The 14,164-nt window shown below is 36.8% G+C and overlaps 1 protein-coding gene across 3 annotated transcripts in view; it reads right to left on the reverse strand.

Annotated features, from left to right (window-relative positions):
* Positions 1–14,164, reverse strand: part of LOC106896398 (chromosome unknown open reading frame, human C10orf11) — a 687,938-nt gene that overhangs the window by 101,100 nt on the left and 572,674 nt on the right. For all 3 annotated transcript variants that reach the window (XM_014956371.1, XM_014956372.1, XM_014956373.1), the window contains exon 6: positions 11,521–11,605. In XM_014956371.1, the coding sequence (XP_014811857.1) occupies positions 11,521–11,605 (85 nt within the window). The remainder of the gene's footprint in view (positions 1–11,520; positions 11,606–14,164) is intronic.

Consider the following 14,164-nt stretch of genomic DNA (forward strand, 5'->3'; position numbering starts at 1 on the left):
CTGGCATCAGACAACACGAAATTGCTTCTGAATGATCTAATAGCTTATATTTAATCTATTTACTATAAAGTTGGTCTCTTCCCTCCCTGCCCCCTGGAATTTATCATTCACTGCCTTTAAGGAGACAACCTGCCAACTTAATTAACTGGCTGACTTTGGGAGGGGGGTGGGGTGCATTTGGTTGATTTGGGCAGGGGAGGGGGCTGTTTGCCAACCTTTTTGCTTTAAGATAGATTCTGGCTCTTCCATCAGTGTCCAAGGGATTATTTTCACTGGGCCTGCTCCTTCTACTTCATGGAAACAAAATTTAGGATTCAGAGAGACTGTTTCCACTCACAGTTCGGCAAAAATACCACCTGGGAGTTGTCTCCCTCCTATGAGGAAGGGGTAGAGATGGGATAGATGTGGTTTTTCTAAGTACATCTCTAAGCACAGTGCTAAAGCTATTCCAGTTGCCACTACTGCAGCAGCTGGCGGTGAAGAATCTAAGCCAGTGTGAGGAAATCCAGCACGTTGACATGCTAGGTCTGTAATTTTGGTACACACATGCTCTAGATCCACTCAGACAAGAGATGAACGACTAATTTAATTCTCCATTAATTGTAAGAAGCCACGTCTACTACTACAAATGATTTTGAAAGAGCCAACTTGAGCCACGTGCTCTTTCCACCTCCCTGTATGCTCAGTGTTGGGTCACAAAAGTAAAAGAAAACAAATTCAGGGACTGCAATCTTGCCTGGTCTTTAAGTAGACATCACAAGGTTTGCTTGCATCCCCCTCTGTACTGCATTCTTATGAAAGGACTCTTATTCACTAGCCATACATTTTTTTTCAGCCTACTGTGCTAAATATCATCATTACATTTGGTAGGCATTCTAACAGAACTGCAATACAAATCTGTCTCACTTGAGAAGCAAAGCTTACGGTTCCTTAGGTTTTATAACACAGCGCTTAGTACAAATTCACTGAATTTTTCCAGTGCTTCACTACGTGATTTTAGGAGTCTATTTTCCCCAGTGGCACGCAAGTACTAAAATTGCACTGCATTGCATTTTGCTCTCAGTAGGTGGGAAAGTGCATACTCTATGGGTTATTTTCCATTCTTTATTTCAGTTTTATGCAGCCACAGGTGGGGGGTCTTTCAGGTGGTTGCCTAGGTTTACTAGGCACTTCAGAGTCATAGACAAGCTTTCTTAAAAGGGTCTTACAAAACACACCAATGTTGTCAATCATGCAGCAAAAGAATTTAATCTTGAGTAAACAGAAATAACTTTCAAAATCTCTCAAACTATAAAAGACAACAGAATGAATATCAATATAAAAGGGATCAATCATCCTCTGTTTGGTAAGGTACATAAAATAATTTCACTTGTTTATACTTATTGTTTACCTCTCTGTCTCCTCCCCTTCATCTCCCCAGGTGTGATCTCTCTGCCTAAGGGCATACAAAGCTAATGAAGGATGTCATGGAACTTACTATCATCTACTTTTCTAGCACCGAGGCTACTAACAGACCACAAAAATATCACAAAACAGGGAAAAAAAGGGAAGTTGTCAACGTACTTAACATTTGCTTGCAGAGCTTTGAAAGGAACTTTGATCAGCAAACATATCATTAGATCATGAATACAGATATTCATATCCTATAAAATGTTGACAGCTTTCTCTTCTTGCATAAGAACATGCAATGAAATCATACAAAGATACCCTTTTCTTTCTTGAAGGCAAAATTAAAGAAAGGAACCTTCGCCCACTCCTAGCACAGCACACACACTGAACAAAGAAATGCAAAATACATTGCATCCTTTTGGCTGTTCATACTCTGGAAGAAATGTATACGTTACAGCAAGATGTGCGCACTATAAAGAACCAACACACAAGGGGATAAAATAGTTCCATTGCTGTTATGCAGATGGCTGCCCTCCTGACTCTGCAGGAAATTTCTTTCCCCCCCCCATATTTTAAAGTAGGTTTCTACACATATTCACTATGTGGGAATTAGTACTTTGTTTCTGATGACACCCACGTCCTCTTCATTCAGCTCAGTAACACTAACCACAGGAGAGCAGCCAAGGTCACGCAAGCATCCTATCCTGTTAAGTAGTCTAAACCCACAGAGAAATGCAGCTCAAAATGGAATGTCCAAATGATTTTAATCATAAGCAATATAAAGAATTGTGAACAAGATTCAAGCGTAGTAGCACTTTCTGCATGCATGTCATTATCTTTTTCTCACTAGAGGGTACAGCTATTTAGAAAATGAGATGTACAAAAATCAAAAATAAGATTCTATGTCCCATATGTTCTAAAGCCTATGTTTGTGCATCCAAAATGGTAGCAGTCCGTTAGGCAAATTAGATTTCATAAATAATAATCCTGCTCTGTAGAATATTTTGTCACCACACAGTAATATCTCAGAGGACAGCAAGCAGTTTCATCTGCCAAAGCATCAAGAATCTCTTAAAATTTTCCTCAAAAAATGCATTAAATGAAACAAGGAAAATTTACATTTTCACTACAGACTCTAATTTTAATGAGAAAACACCATCTCTCACATTTCCAACATTTGATACACAGACTCTTAGCATGGGGCAGATATTTACTGCCTTTGGAATTAAAACGTGCTCATATGACAGAATATCCAAATGGAACATGTACTGTAAAGATTTTTTTTTTTAACCAACAGCATAAAGCTTTATCCTGTCTGCGTACCACAGAACAGTACAGGCTGTATGGAATATAGCAACACGTGTCTATATGTTATTAAAAACAGTAAATTCCCATTTAAACAAGGGTTACAATCTGTGCACTAAACACTCATTAATGGTTATGAATCAAAATAAAGGGGGGGCCTTGTAGCAGGTGTGCACATCTATGAATTTCAATACATTGTAAAACTGTCTGTAGCCAACAGCTTCATCATTTGGCCTTTCTGAGCTTGGAGACAGGCAATTTTTCATGATTTTACTATTTTTGGCCAAACAAAAAGTTTTTAATTAAATATACCACATGATTCCAGATGTTTGTTTATTTGTTCCAATGAGGCTGTAAAAATGCCTGAATGATAAAATTGGAGGACTCCTGCAAAAACAGGCTAGGCTGGAGTGCTAACTAAACACGGGGATCTCTCAGGAGACTGCATTTGCACAGCACTGAGTGTGCTTTGAACCTGATTTCTCTGGAAGGGCTGTGATATTGTGACTCATGACTGGACTTCTTTATTGTAAAAGATTATAAGGCCAAGTGGCAAATTTAGTAGATTTTTTTTTTTTTTTTAAATTGCCAGTTGCAGACTCATTGCATCATTAGTTCTCTTACATATTTAAAGATTTTAAATAGGTTTATGGTTTTGGATCCCAAGTTTCCACTTATAGAAGCCAATGTTTTCTATGTTTTTCTGCCACTTTATAGTCATGCTGCTTGGAGCTTGAGCATTCTCATGGTTTCTTATTGCCAGCATGACAAAATGAGCTATGTTGTGAAACATCAGACACTTTCTAGTCTACCCAAAAATATGAAGTTACAGTTTTTTCCTCATTAATCATATTCCCTCTGATGTGACACTTGTATGGGTGACTGGGGCCCAGCCTGCTAGGTTAGTTTTGGCAAATATGGGAAAAGCTGCAATGAAAACCTCAGAAATTACGGGAATAGTGACAAAAATATGGAAAACGGTCAGGTCTTCAACAGTCAGACTGGGGAATGTGCACTGTGGAAAAATGAAAGTCTCTATAATATTTGGAAAAAAAATGCTGACAATTTTAAAGGTTGCCTGAGTCTTAGATTCCTAATTCCCATTAGATGCAGAACAGGAATTTTGTGCCCAACTCCTTAATTATTTAATAAAATTATAATCTAGATTTGATTAACCACTTAATTACTCTCCTGTTGTTTTTTGAAGTCTTGGTGCAGAGAGACACCGTATTTTATTCCCACAGAGACACAGCACTCCAGGAAGTGATTCTCCTAGAACTTACTTCTGGTCAGCTTGGTCACACCCCTTGGGTTCACTTTCAAACCAGAGAAAACAGAGAAGGCTCAAAAATTAAAATATACTGTCACTTAAACCCAAATCTTAACTTCTCTGACCATCAAGAAACACTGCACAAAACTGCAAGTCACTTTATATGTCATCCCCAGCACATTCACCCCGTCCTAGTTTCATATGACTAGTTGCTCTCATCATTGCAACATACAACAAGATAACAGTACATCATTCTTATGCTTATATTTTAATAACCTACAGTATCCTGTTTCAAATCCAACATTCCTTGTACACACAGACAAGAAATTGTTGACCCTGTAAGTGACAAGAACATGAATCCAATGACCCAGAAAATGTATTTCTTGAACCATATTAGTCAAGGGTCGCACTCAAATCCAACCACAATTTATTCCACATTTGGCAAAGTCTTTGTGCTTTATAGAGAAGCACGTCGGTGCTGGCAGAGACAAGCACTACTGAGCAAGTGATGTAAATTAGTACACAAAAGACCACAGCTATTGGTGGTGGTTCTATTCCAGTAAAAAAAATAGATTAAGGCTCAGGAAAGGTACTGCATGAGACCCTCCTTAATCTGCCAAGAGCTGAATTAATCATATGTACGTGTACCGGGCCTCTCGATTCCTTCAAAAGGCAATATTTTTGACTGTGTGTCAATTCACAGAACTGAGAAAGATATCTATCTGAGATATCAAAGAACTGAGAAAGCATTTGCAGACTTGGGGCAAATACCAATACAGGTGGGCTTCTCTTACCAGATGAAAGCATTTCAGAGCAGTAAGTCTTTCTAAGGAAACGTGCCTTCCAGCATTTCTCCCCACCTATACTGTTTCGCTCATCCCTTCTACCTATTCTTCTCCCCACAAAGTAACCATATCAGAAAAACTGAGGAGGTAATTAAATTAGCATCCAGCTTGGAAGGGACAACTTGCAGTTAGAAGTATGAAATTAGCTTCACCACTGAAGGAACAGACGTGGATCAGTACCGTTCATCTCACCTCCAAGTGTAAGGTATGGCAGGTCTACAGGCACAAGCAGGGGCCATCCAGCAGCAGCTGTGAGAAAAGCCTGGCCTGCCTTTCTCTCAACTGCATCAGAAACAGCTCACAACAGAGTTCTTTCAACATCTGACATTTCCTTCTCACACCTCTAGACTGCAAGGACTCCAGTACACCTCTGACAGATTTTCTCTTTCAAATCCCTTTAACTAAGGGAAACTAAGACAGGAGAACAAAATCTTTTCTGAACCAGGTCTTCTCTCGCATTGGCATTCATCTTTACCATCATTTTTCTTTCCATGCTTCTCCCATGTCTCTCACGCTTCCCTTAATGTCCATTTCCCAAACCGAAAAACAAAGTAAGGCACTAGAACCCGATTTCTCCTTTCACACAGGCAAACAAAATGAGATGAGTTTTTTTTTTTTCTCTTTTCATAACAGACTCCTTATTTTAGTCTTCTCCCACAGTGCCAAAAGAAGAGAATTTCCACCCACTCCCCCTGAGGCTGTCATGAGCACAGCAAAACTCACTGTTGGGACACATTTCCTGGCATTAATAGGAAATGTCACAGCTTATTTTTGAGTGTTCCTGCCCTTGGAAAATATGATCTTGTCTGTTCCATGCTACTGTGAACTGTTTTGTTTGTTTGTTTTAAGGCTATTCATCTCATCGTCAGAAGATCCTGGCCTGAGAGGTATGCAGTCTATCACTCATCATAGCATCACGCAGCTTAAGAGCTATTGTATTTTCAGAGGACACCTCATGTAAATCAACAAAGAAAATTTCTCACTATTCACAGCATCTCTGCCCGATACAGAACTTTCATGTATTGAATCTGCTTGCAGTACGCTTATTCATCCTATTCTTAGTTATTAAACAAGTTAAAGCAAATACTTCTTACATGTGTATATAGATTTTTGTTAAAAAATTGTTTAAGATTCCTTAGATTAACTGAATGACAAAGGACTACCCACAGATTTTTATTATTATTATTGTTATTCTCTTTTTGGATACCATACAGTAAGCTGATTTATGCAGACATACAGAAAAATCAATTGATAAGCATAAAGTGCAGTTCACATTAAGAAAACTAACTAATTATGATAAGTTGCTACATAAATTGCTTTGTGACTTTCCCAGCAATCAATTTCAAACTCTAAATAAGCCTCTGGCTTGAAAACACAATGACTACCTAACAACTGTGTCAATAACAACAACAGAGAAGACTGCAATGATAATATAAACAGGATAATTATCTTTCTGGAAGTAAGTTTTTATGCAAACCGATTTCCTATTCTTTTTATGTCTGTGATTTAAAGACAGCATAGCTTTTCAGAGTGCATGTGTATTGAGTTGAAAGCCTTCAAAAATAAGAACTTCATATATTAACATTTATCATTGAGGTGTATGTCAATTTTATAACTTCACTTCAGAATGTGTGAAGTATTATCTTAAACTCTAGACCCAATTCTTGAAGGATCGATAGACATTATAGTTCCAGATCAACCTGAGAATATGTATTTCTAAAGTATGAGCAGGCTGAGCAAATTAAGGTAGAACAGGTAAAGCCCTGCAGGATAGTTTGGGTCTTTAATGTATAAAAACAATTACATTAATCCCTCTGGCTCTCCAAAATTTCTACCTTTTTCCTTCAATACCAACCCTTGAAAGTAGTAGATCTCCTTTGACATCTATTGGATTGTAAATTCCAGCACAACTGGATGGCTAAATGCTTGTTGTGCATTCTAAAGTATGCGTCTGTCTTGACAGTGTATATCTCAACTCCTACAGAGCTTGTAGCTTTTGTTTTGTGTATGATAAACCCTAAAAATCAATCAGAATGCATTCTGTATAGTCATACCAGTCATTACCGAAAATTTAATATGCCAACCATTCTGTGTACAATAGCACAGTAAAATGATCACAGAAAAAAACCCCCACAAAACAGACAGACAGAGTTCAGATCTCTCTCTAACATATTATATGCCTACATGCTTTTGCTTGCTTAGGAATGTGAAAGTTTGGAAATAACTTAATTCCAAAAAAAGTCTTCAGCACACCCCTGTTGGACAAAAAGTAAACTGAGAGCAGAAGAACCTGAGCAGAACCTCCCTTTTCCTTTATTCAAAAACACTTTGTAAAATTACCTTCAGAGCACTAACAGAAAACTTAAAAATATTCTGTCCCTGGATTTCTGGGCATTGCTTCTGAATGTAGTTTATGACTTTCAAACTCAGATCAGATCATTCCAGAAAATAAGAAAATGTATCTGTCCGTTGACTCAACCATATTGGTAGATAAATATGTTAAATAAATTGTTAATAAATAACAATTTTTCATTTGGGCACTTATCATTCAAATATAAAACAAGAAAATGTAACGTCTGTGCATATCAGAACAGTTGGACAATTAACTGAATAGACACCAAAACAGGACAGTGGATTTGTTCAGGAAGTTCTTACAAGCCAGAATAGATTGGAACTATTAAACCTTGGAATAAATCCAAGCTAAGGCTCTAAAAACTACTTACATAAATACAGGCTTAGTTTTTAATGGAAACTGCTGCTTCTTCCTTTTACCAGTAAACTATGGGGCAGACTCACCACTGGTTGTTCCCAGAAACAAGAGCACAAGAAAAGGAGTAATTTGTAAAATGTTACTGGAAACCAAATGGCTTTGGCAAATGAATAGGTTTTCAAGTAAATCAGGTAATAGGCAATGTTATGAAATATCTGTTTAGAAAAGGGCATCCAGCACTTTTTTTTTCTAATACTGCAACACCAGATTTGCAAGATATTCCTGATTTAGTAATATTGCTCCTCAAGAGATAGGATAATAAATCACTATTTTCCCTACCAACTGGAAAGCACTGTTCTTATTGGAAGGCAATTTGAGTTTGAATGCTCACACATAACAAAAGAACTTCTTTCCAAAAGATACCTTTATGAAAAAGGAATATACAACCCGAGGGCAGTGGACAGTAGGGAGTGTTTTATCACACATCAAGCAAATTATCTCTCCATCAATTTCAACTATGTTAAGAATTGAAAGCTCTATTTTAAGATTTTGTATGAATCCAGTTAATAAATTGATGATAAGGAACAGAAGGTTACCTGGGCCATACATACAAAGCAGTAAAAAAACTCACAATGACATAAACAAATATTTTTGAGCAAGTTTCTACTAAAAGGCACTACAACTCATTATTTTGTGTCTTGGGAACACAGCCATTTCTATTTAAAACCAAAAGTAACTGATTTTTTTTTCTTTAAGGTAGATCTGGACAAACAGAAAGAAAGGTGGGGCCCATTTTATTTTCTTTCATCAGAAAATACGAAAATTATGGAAGCGATGGAATTTAAAAATAAATAAATCACATTGCATGACAGGAGGACATGTCTTTAAACTGACTTGATTTATCCGGGTAAGAAAATTGTACAAATTTCACATAAGTAAATCACTGGTGTCTAAAACCATCTAAAATGGAATACAAAATGCTAGTTTAACAAAGACCAAGGAAAGACCCTTAGGAGTTTGAGATCATTGTTTTGGAATCAAAACAAAAATAAAGCTAGCTATAAAATTACCACTTTGGAAGGCTTGCCTAATGGGGCAGCTATTAGACCTCATAAAGAATCAAGACATATTGCTGTCAGGTGCCCAAAACCTGCATAGAAGGCCAATACACTTTCTGCTAAAAAAAATATGAACAGTGGGACCAAGTAAAGGTTCAACTTAGAAAAGTGGGTCTAAGCAACAAAGTAATTTCTAAAACTTAAAAAAGTGTATCCAATATTTATCGCTCCCTTCATATATTTATATGCTCAAGTGTCATAACACCTGATATAATATTTACAGCGATTATTCCATATCATTCCACATTGATTCCACACTGTCACATGCTGTTTCTGCGGGCTATGAAAGTGAGAGAGAGATTTTTACAATTCCTGAATATTGTCTGTACAAAATATGGAGTCAACCCAAAAGATCAGATCCTGTCTGCAAATAATACACTGTATGCATGAACACGAAAGCTATATGGTACACAGTGCAACACATGCAGATTTATATACTTTTACTCTCCCTGCAAACTTCATAGCTAAATAGAGCAAGAAATGTCCAAGTAATACTGCAGTTTCAAATACATTCAGCTTGTTTCTACTCCCCCTCCCAATCCCCCAAAAAGCAATTTACAGCTGCACCAAACCATTCGCCAGACTTTCAGATTCTGGTAAACAAGTTTCTCCAGGGACAAATAAGAGCACTCACAAAGTTACAGCATTTTTCTTTCCAGTTTGCACTGAAATCTGCCAATATTTACATATGCAACAGCTGATTCAATCATTTTTTACAACACTGAAAGCGTTCAGTGAAGAAAAAAATTGAAGATATTCAGAACCTAAAATAGCATGGTTAAGTATTTCATTCTTTTCTTGGAGATTTTTCTATTGACTCCAATTAATCTTTTATGGGCTTGTGAACTTAAGAGATTTCTCTTCGTATATAAGAACTTGATTGAGCTAACGGGCCCTGCCAGCAGGTTGTTCCAAGCTTTATTTACAACACCTGGAATTTTGGGACCTTTTCTTAATTATTTCCTTGTGAATATTATATATATATATAAACGTATTGGATCACGCTAACAATGTCTCTTTTAGGGCCAATTTTACCCTTTTTTGGACGACACTCTCTTCTCCATTCACTTTATTTATAACTGTGCTTAATCATCAAGGAAATTTTCAGCACACGTTTAGCATGCAAAGCAGAATATTTCTGGGAAGAGTAAAGACAGGAGTAATAAAGAATTATGTGAACAGCTAAGGGTAAAAAGTTGATAGTTTGGAGAATACAATTTTTCCCCTTTCATAATAAAAGAGCAGGCATTCTCAAACCCTAGCCAAGACAGTGGTACTTAGAACCTGGTAAGTTCCAGTGCTGAAAGGGCACCCGTACGGAACATGCCTGCAACGTCTAGAGCCACACAATTGCTTTATTGCAAAAAAAATCAATCAATAATGCAGAACACAACTTTTGAAGCTTAATGCTACTGGCATTTCTTTCACCAAAAAAGCCATAAAGCCACATTTCTAATTCACTATCATCTAAATAAGCAGATCTGAAGATACCTGGCTTTTAATGGTACTTTTTATGCATTTTTATAGAAATTAGGCATTCACAACATTTTTTCATTCTACTCATTGTCTTCCTAGACCCTAGCCATTCAATCCAACATCAGAAATCCAACATCAAAGCAAATATGCTTACCTGAATATCAAAGCCACAACACATATCTTGGAAATTGGGGAGGCAGTGGTGTTTGCTTAAATCCAGGATTTTGGTTTGCTCCTTTTTCTTTAAAAAGTACCAGTCACTACCTGAGCTCAGTGTCAGAACACAATGTGATACAGAACTTTCAGGATATTTGATTTCCAGTACACTATATCGATTTACACCAAAACCAGGAGGTAGCTTCACACCCACCATCTTTAGCCCTGGCACAACAACAGTGATACAGGCTGCAACAAATGAAAGGCAAATCAGTTGATTTCTTCATCCTTTCCACCTGAATCACGGATCCTTGTTCAGGTGCGTTTCCTGCCTGATTCTTTCAGAAGGTTTCAAGTGATAAGGCATTCTACTAACTCTGCCTCAATCTTCAGCAGTGCTGCAGAATTTGAACACACACTACAACTAAGTTACTATCAATTCATAAATGTGAGACTGACTTTGATTCTGGTATCCTGTGCAAAACCTGCCCTTACACAAATGGTTTACATGACCAAGATGGAATCAATGTGTAATGTGGAAAGTAAATTAGAGTATTATTGCTCTGGTTTAAGCTTAAAAACATGGCAAGCTTTGCAAATTTCTACTTTCTAGAACAAAGGTGAAAAAGCATGGAATGCACCCTTTCTGACCACTTCAATTTTTCACCTGTTCCCTGAACTTTTTGCTCTATAGGTATGCAGAAGGAATTTGAGAATTTGCCCAAGGTGCTTTTTAAGTTCTAAGGATTGCTGAAAAAGGAAATTGAACACTGATCCGCCTTTAACGTTGAAAAACAGAGAAGAATCCCTTTTTATTGCAATGAAAAAGTGTTAACATTTCAAAATTATAGCCCTAAATTGTTTAAACTGCCAAAAAGCTCTCTCTTTACAAATATCAGAAAGTTTACAAATTCTCTTAAAATTACCAATGCTGTATGTAATCATCTACTTTGCAATATTTAAGTACTCAAATGTCTTTATGTTCTTCTCTCATACATGCACACACAAAAAAAAAAATCACTGAATGTTATTATCCATAGATTTATTTGCTTTCCCAGTAGACTACCTTAAAATCCAATTTAATATGAGTTAAAATCTGTAGTCTTGACAGGTATGGTTTTCTCATCTAGTGCTTGAAAGGCACAGTGTTCTCTGTGAAGTGCCAATGCAGCAGGAACTAACACAGAGGAGGCCTCACAGCAAAGCTTACCACCTTGCAGCAGTTCATACCAATAAAAGTTGAGTTCATACCTCTGTGATTGGTGAGGTCTCTGGATCCTGAAGGCAGAGGTGTATAGTGCATCTCTGGAGAGGTGGAGGCAGCATCGCTGGAGGCCTGTGTGATAAAATAAATACTATCAGTACTCTGAGTGAAAGCCAATGATTATGCAAAGAGGATGCACCTGTGAGATGAGTGCTATGATGTGGTTACAGGTGCACAGAGTCACCAGCCATGGAGGATTAATTTGTTTTTGTTAAGGCTGCCTGCAATCCTTCAAGGTAGCTGTACTCACAAGAGTTTACACAACTATGTTAGGTATTATTACTAAAAGAACATTTTCATATAGCTCACGGCTCCAAAAAAGTACTATCTTTATCTGGAAATCTTTAGGCAATGTTAAAAATGTTCTTCTTGGTGAAACAGATTAATATTCACCTGAAGGAAGTTATGGGTGAGTCCATGTGTAAGAAAGCAGGCAGAAAATAGAAAGCTGGGACAAAATACCACTTTTCAAAACTAAGCAAAAAAACTGATTCAGCCATTCCACTGTCCTGTGAGCTAAATGAAGGAATCTCTTAAAAACTGTAATACATACAATGCAAAAAGTAGGTGAGTATATAGAATTGTTAATAATAAACACTTTATTTAAAGAAGTAAGAACCAAGAAAACTTGCTCAGAATCCTTAAAGGCAAAATATTAAGGGAGAAGAAAGGAAACCCAAGTATTCCCCCATAATAAAAAATTCAAGATCCTGTGATTCCAATTTAAAAGTATGGATTGTAAAGCTATGGTTTGCAACAAAGTAAACTTCAACCAGTTGGATGTTTCATCTGAAGGAGAGAGCAATATAAAGCCAATACAAGGCACATATACTATCTTGGTTTTTAGTTACAGAGCAGCAGCATTAGGAGGAGATATGAAAATAAAGGATTGCATTGGTGACTATGAATCATCGTCACAGTTTTTAAAATTCACGGTAGTTATATGTTCGGTTTCAGATACAGAGTTTTCTCACGAGTGTTTACAATCTAAGTGTTTACTAAAAGTTATATGGTAATTTCTAATAGAAAAGATAAGGAAAATAAAGAGAAAAATACAAAACCCAAATTGTTTCTTGAATCTTGTGATAATTTACTAAAGGGAATCTTGAGAAAATAATTGCTATCTTCTGTGCATGTTGAAGTCAATCAAAGGAATCCACCTCAATCTTAGTTCTTATTTTTCTTATGAGTTCTTATGAGTATACTAAACTTTTGTTTTTGGAGACCAGCTATCAATTTCTGTGTCCAACCATTTTGTCTCTAGCAAAAACCAGGTCATAACATGAAGACACATCATGCATCACAACAAACACCTTAATAGAGACAGATTTCCCTAAACAGTAAGGATGCTACTTAGCAGATACAAATAAAAATCTACAAAATCCCACCTCTGCTGACTCACCAGTGATAATGCACCCTTTTCAGAGTACCTCCTTTTCAGAGAAGTATGGACACAACTCTCACCTTCAACTAGAGTGGATAATACTTTGATTTTAATGAACTGTAAACATGCAGCTCAATAACTGGACTATGAAGTATTGGAAATGTTCCCTCTAATGACCAATATGAGCTGCGGGCACATAACATCTCAGAGGATGAGATAGATGCCCATAATACCCAGAGATGTGACATCTGAAATGAATTCCAAGAACAGACATCTGTTTACAACTATCTGTTTTCTTTGGTCCGAGTTGTTCTGGGTAAGACAGGAAGAAAAATGTCACTAGCTATTTAACATAAGACTGCATCCCTGTAAATAAATCACTCCAAAAGCTAGAGGAATAAGTGGTCTCATACTGTACACTCTAGATGTTATCTGCCTATTCAAGTGTACTTATTTGGGACTCTGATAATAGTGAAGGTTTCTCTTTGGTACTTTTAATCTCAATTTAGACTGTTGACAGCTTGATGATAGCTTTTCCTAAAATTACTGGAAGAGACTTTGCCTTTTCAGCAATATACCACTGAGTGAGCAAAATTCAAGAGCTTCTAAAAAGGATATTGGAGTGAAGGGACAATTTAGCTTTATTTCCAATTTTAGGAAAAGCAAGAAAAGAAGAGCTTGTTTATTGGTGTTTTGCTGTTATTTTATGTACAGTATATAATTCCCTGTCAAATATAGAACAGTTTTCATTACCTTTGAGCTAAGCGTTCAGTTAGAGCAACTTTAATTCTGTGGAATACCATCCAGGGTTAGGATTGTTTTGCACAAACACTGTCTGGAGTTATGAATCACGTATCTGAGTAAGCCTGTGCACCACCAGAAAGACAACTATTTGTTTTCCCTACCACATACTGATGTTTGGCCCTAAGCTATTTTCCAAAGAGATTTGTATAGATTGTATTATTCTTAATACTCAGAGGAATATTTTGACAGCGATAGCATTGACATGTGACAGTTATGGCTTCAAATATTGGTGACATATGCATCCGAAGTTCTTGCTGCAATGGAAAGTAACTACAACTGCAAATAGCTTTGAGGAAAGCTGGTTAAAGTGGGAAGTAGTTTCAGTCCTATAGGAACAGGTCACTAAATACCTCAGTAAAGAAATTCTACCAGTTCTATTACAGGAGAAGCTTGTTTTCTTTCAAGCATTAAAGTCATCCAAGTTTTACAGTATATCATAGTAC

This window comes from Calidris pugnax, unplaced genomic scaffold (genome assembly GCF_001431845.1).
Source record: "Calidris pugnax isolate Ruff unplaced genomic scaffold, ASM143184v1 scaffold196, whole genome shotgun sequence".
In the NCBI taxonomy this organism is placed as follows: domain Eukaryota; kingdom Metazoa; phylum Chordata; class Aves; order Charadriiformes; family Scolopacidae; genus Calidris; species Calidris pugnax.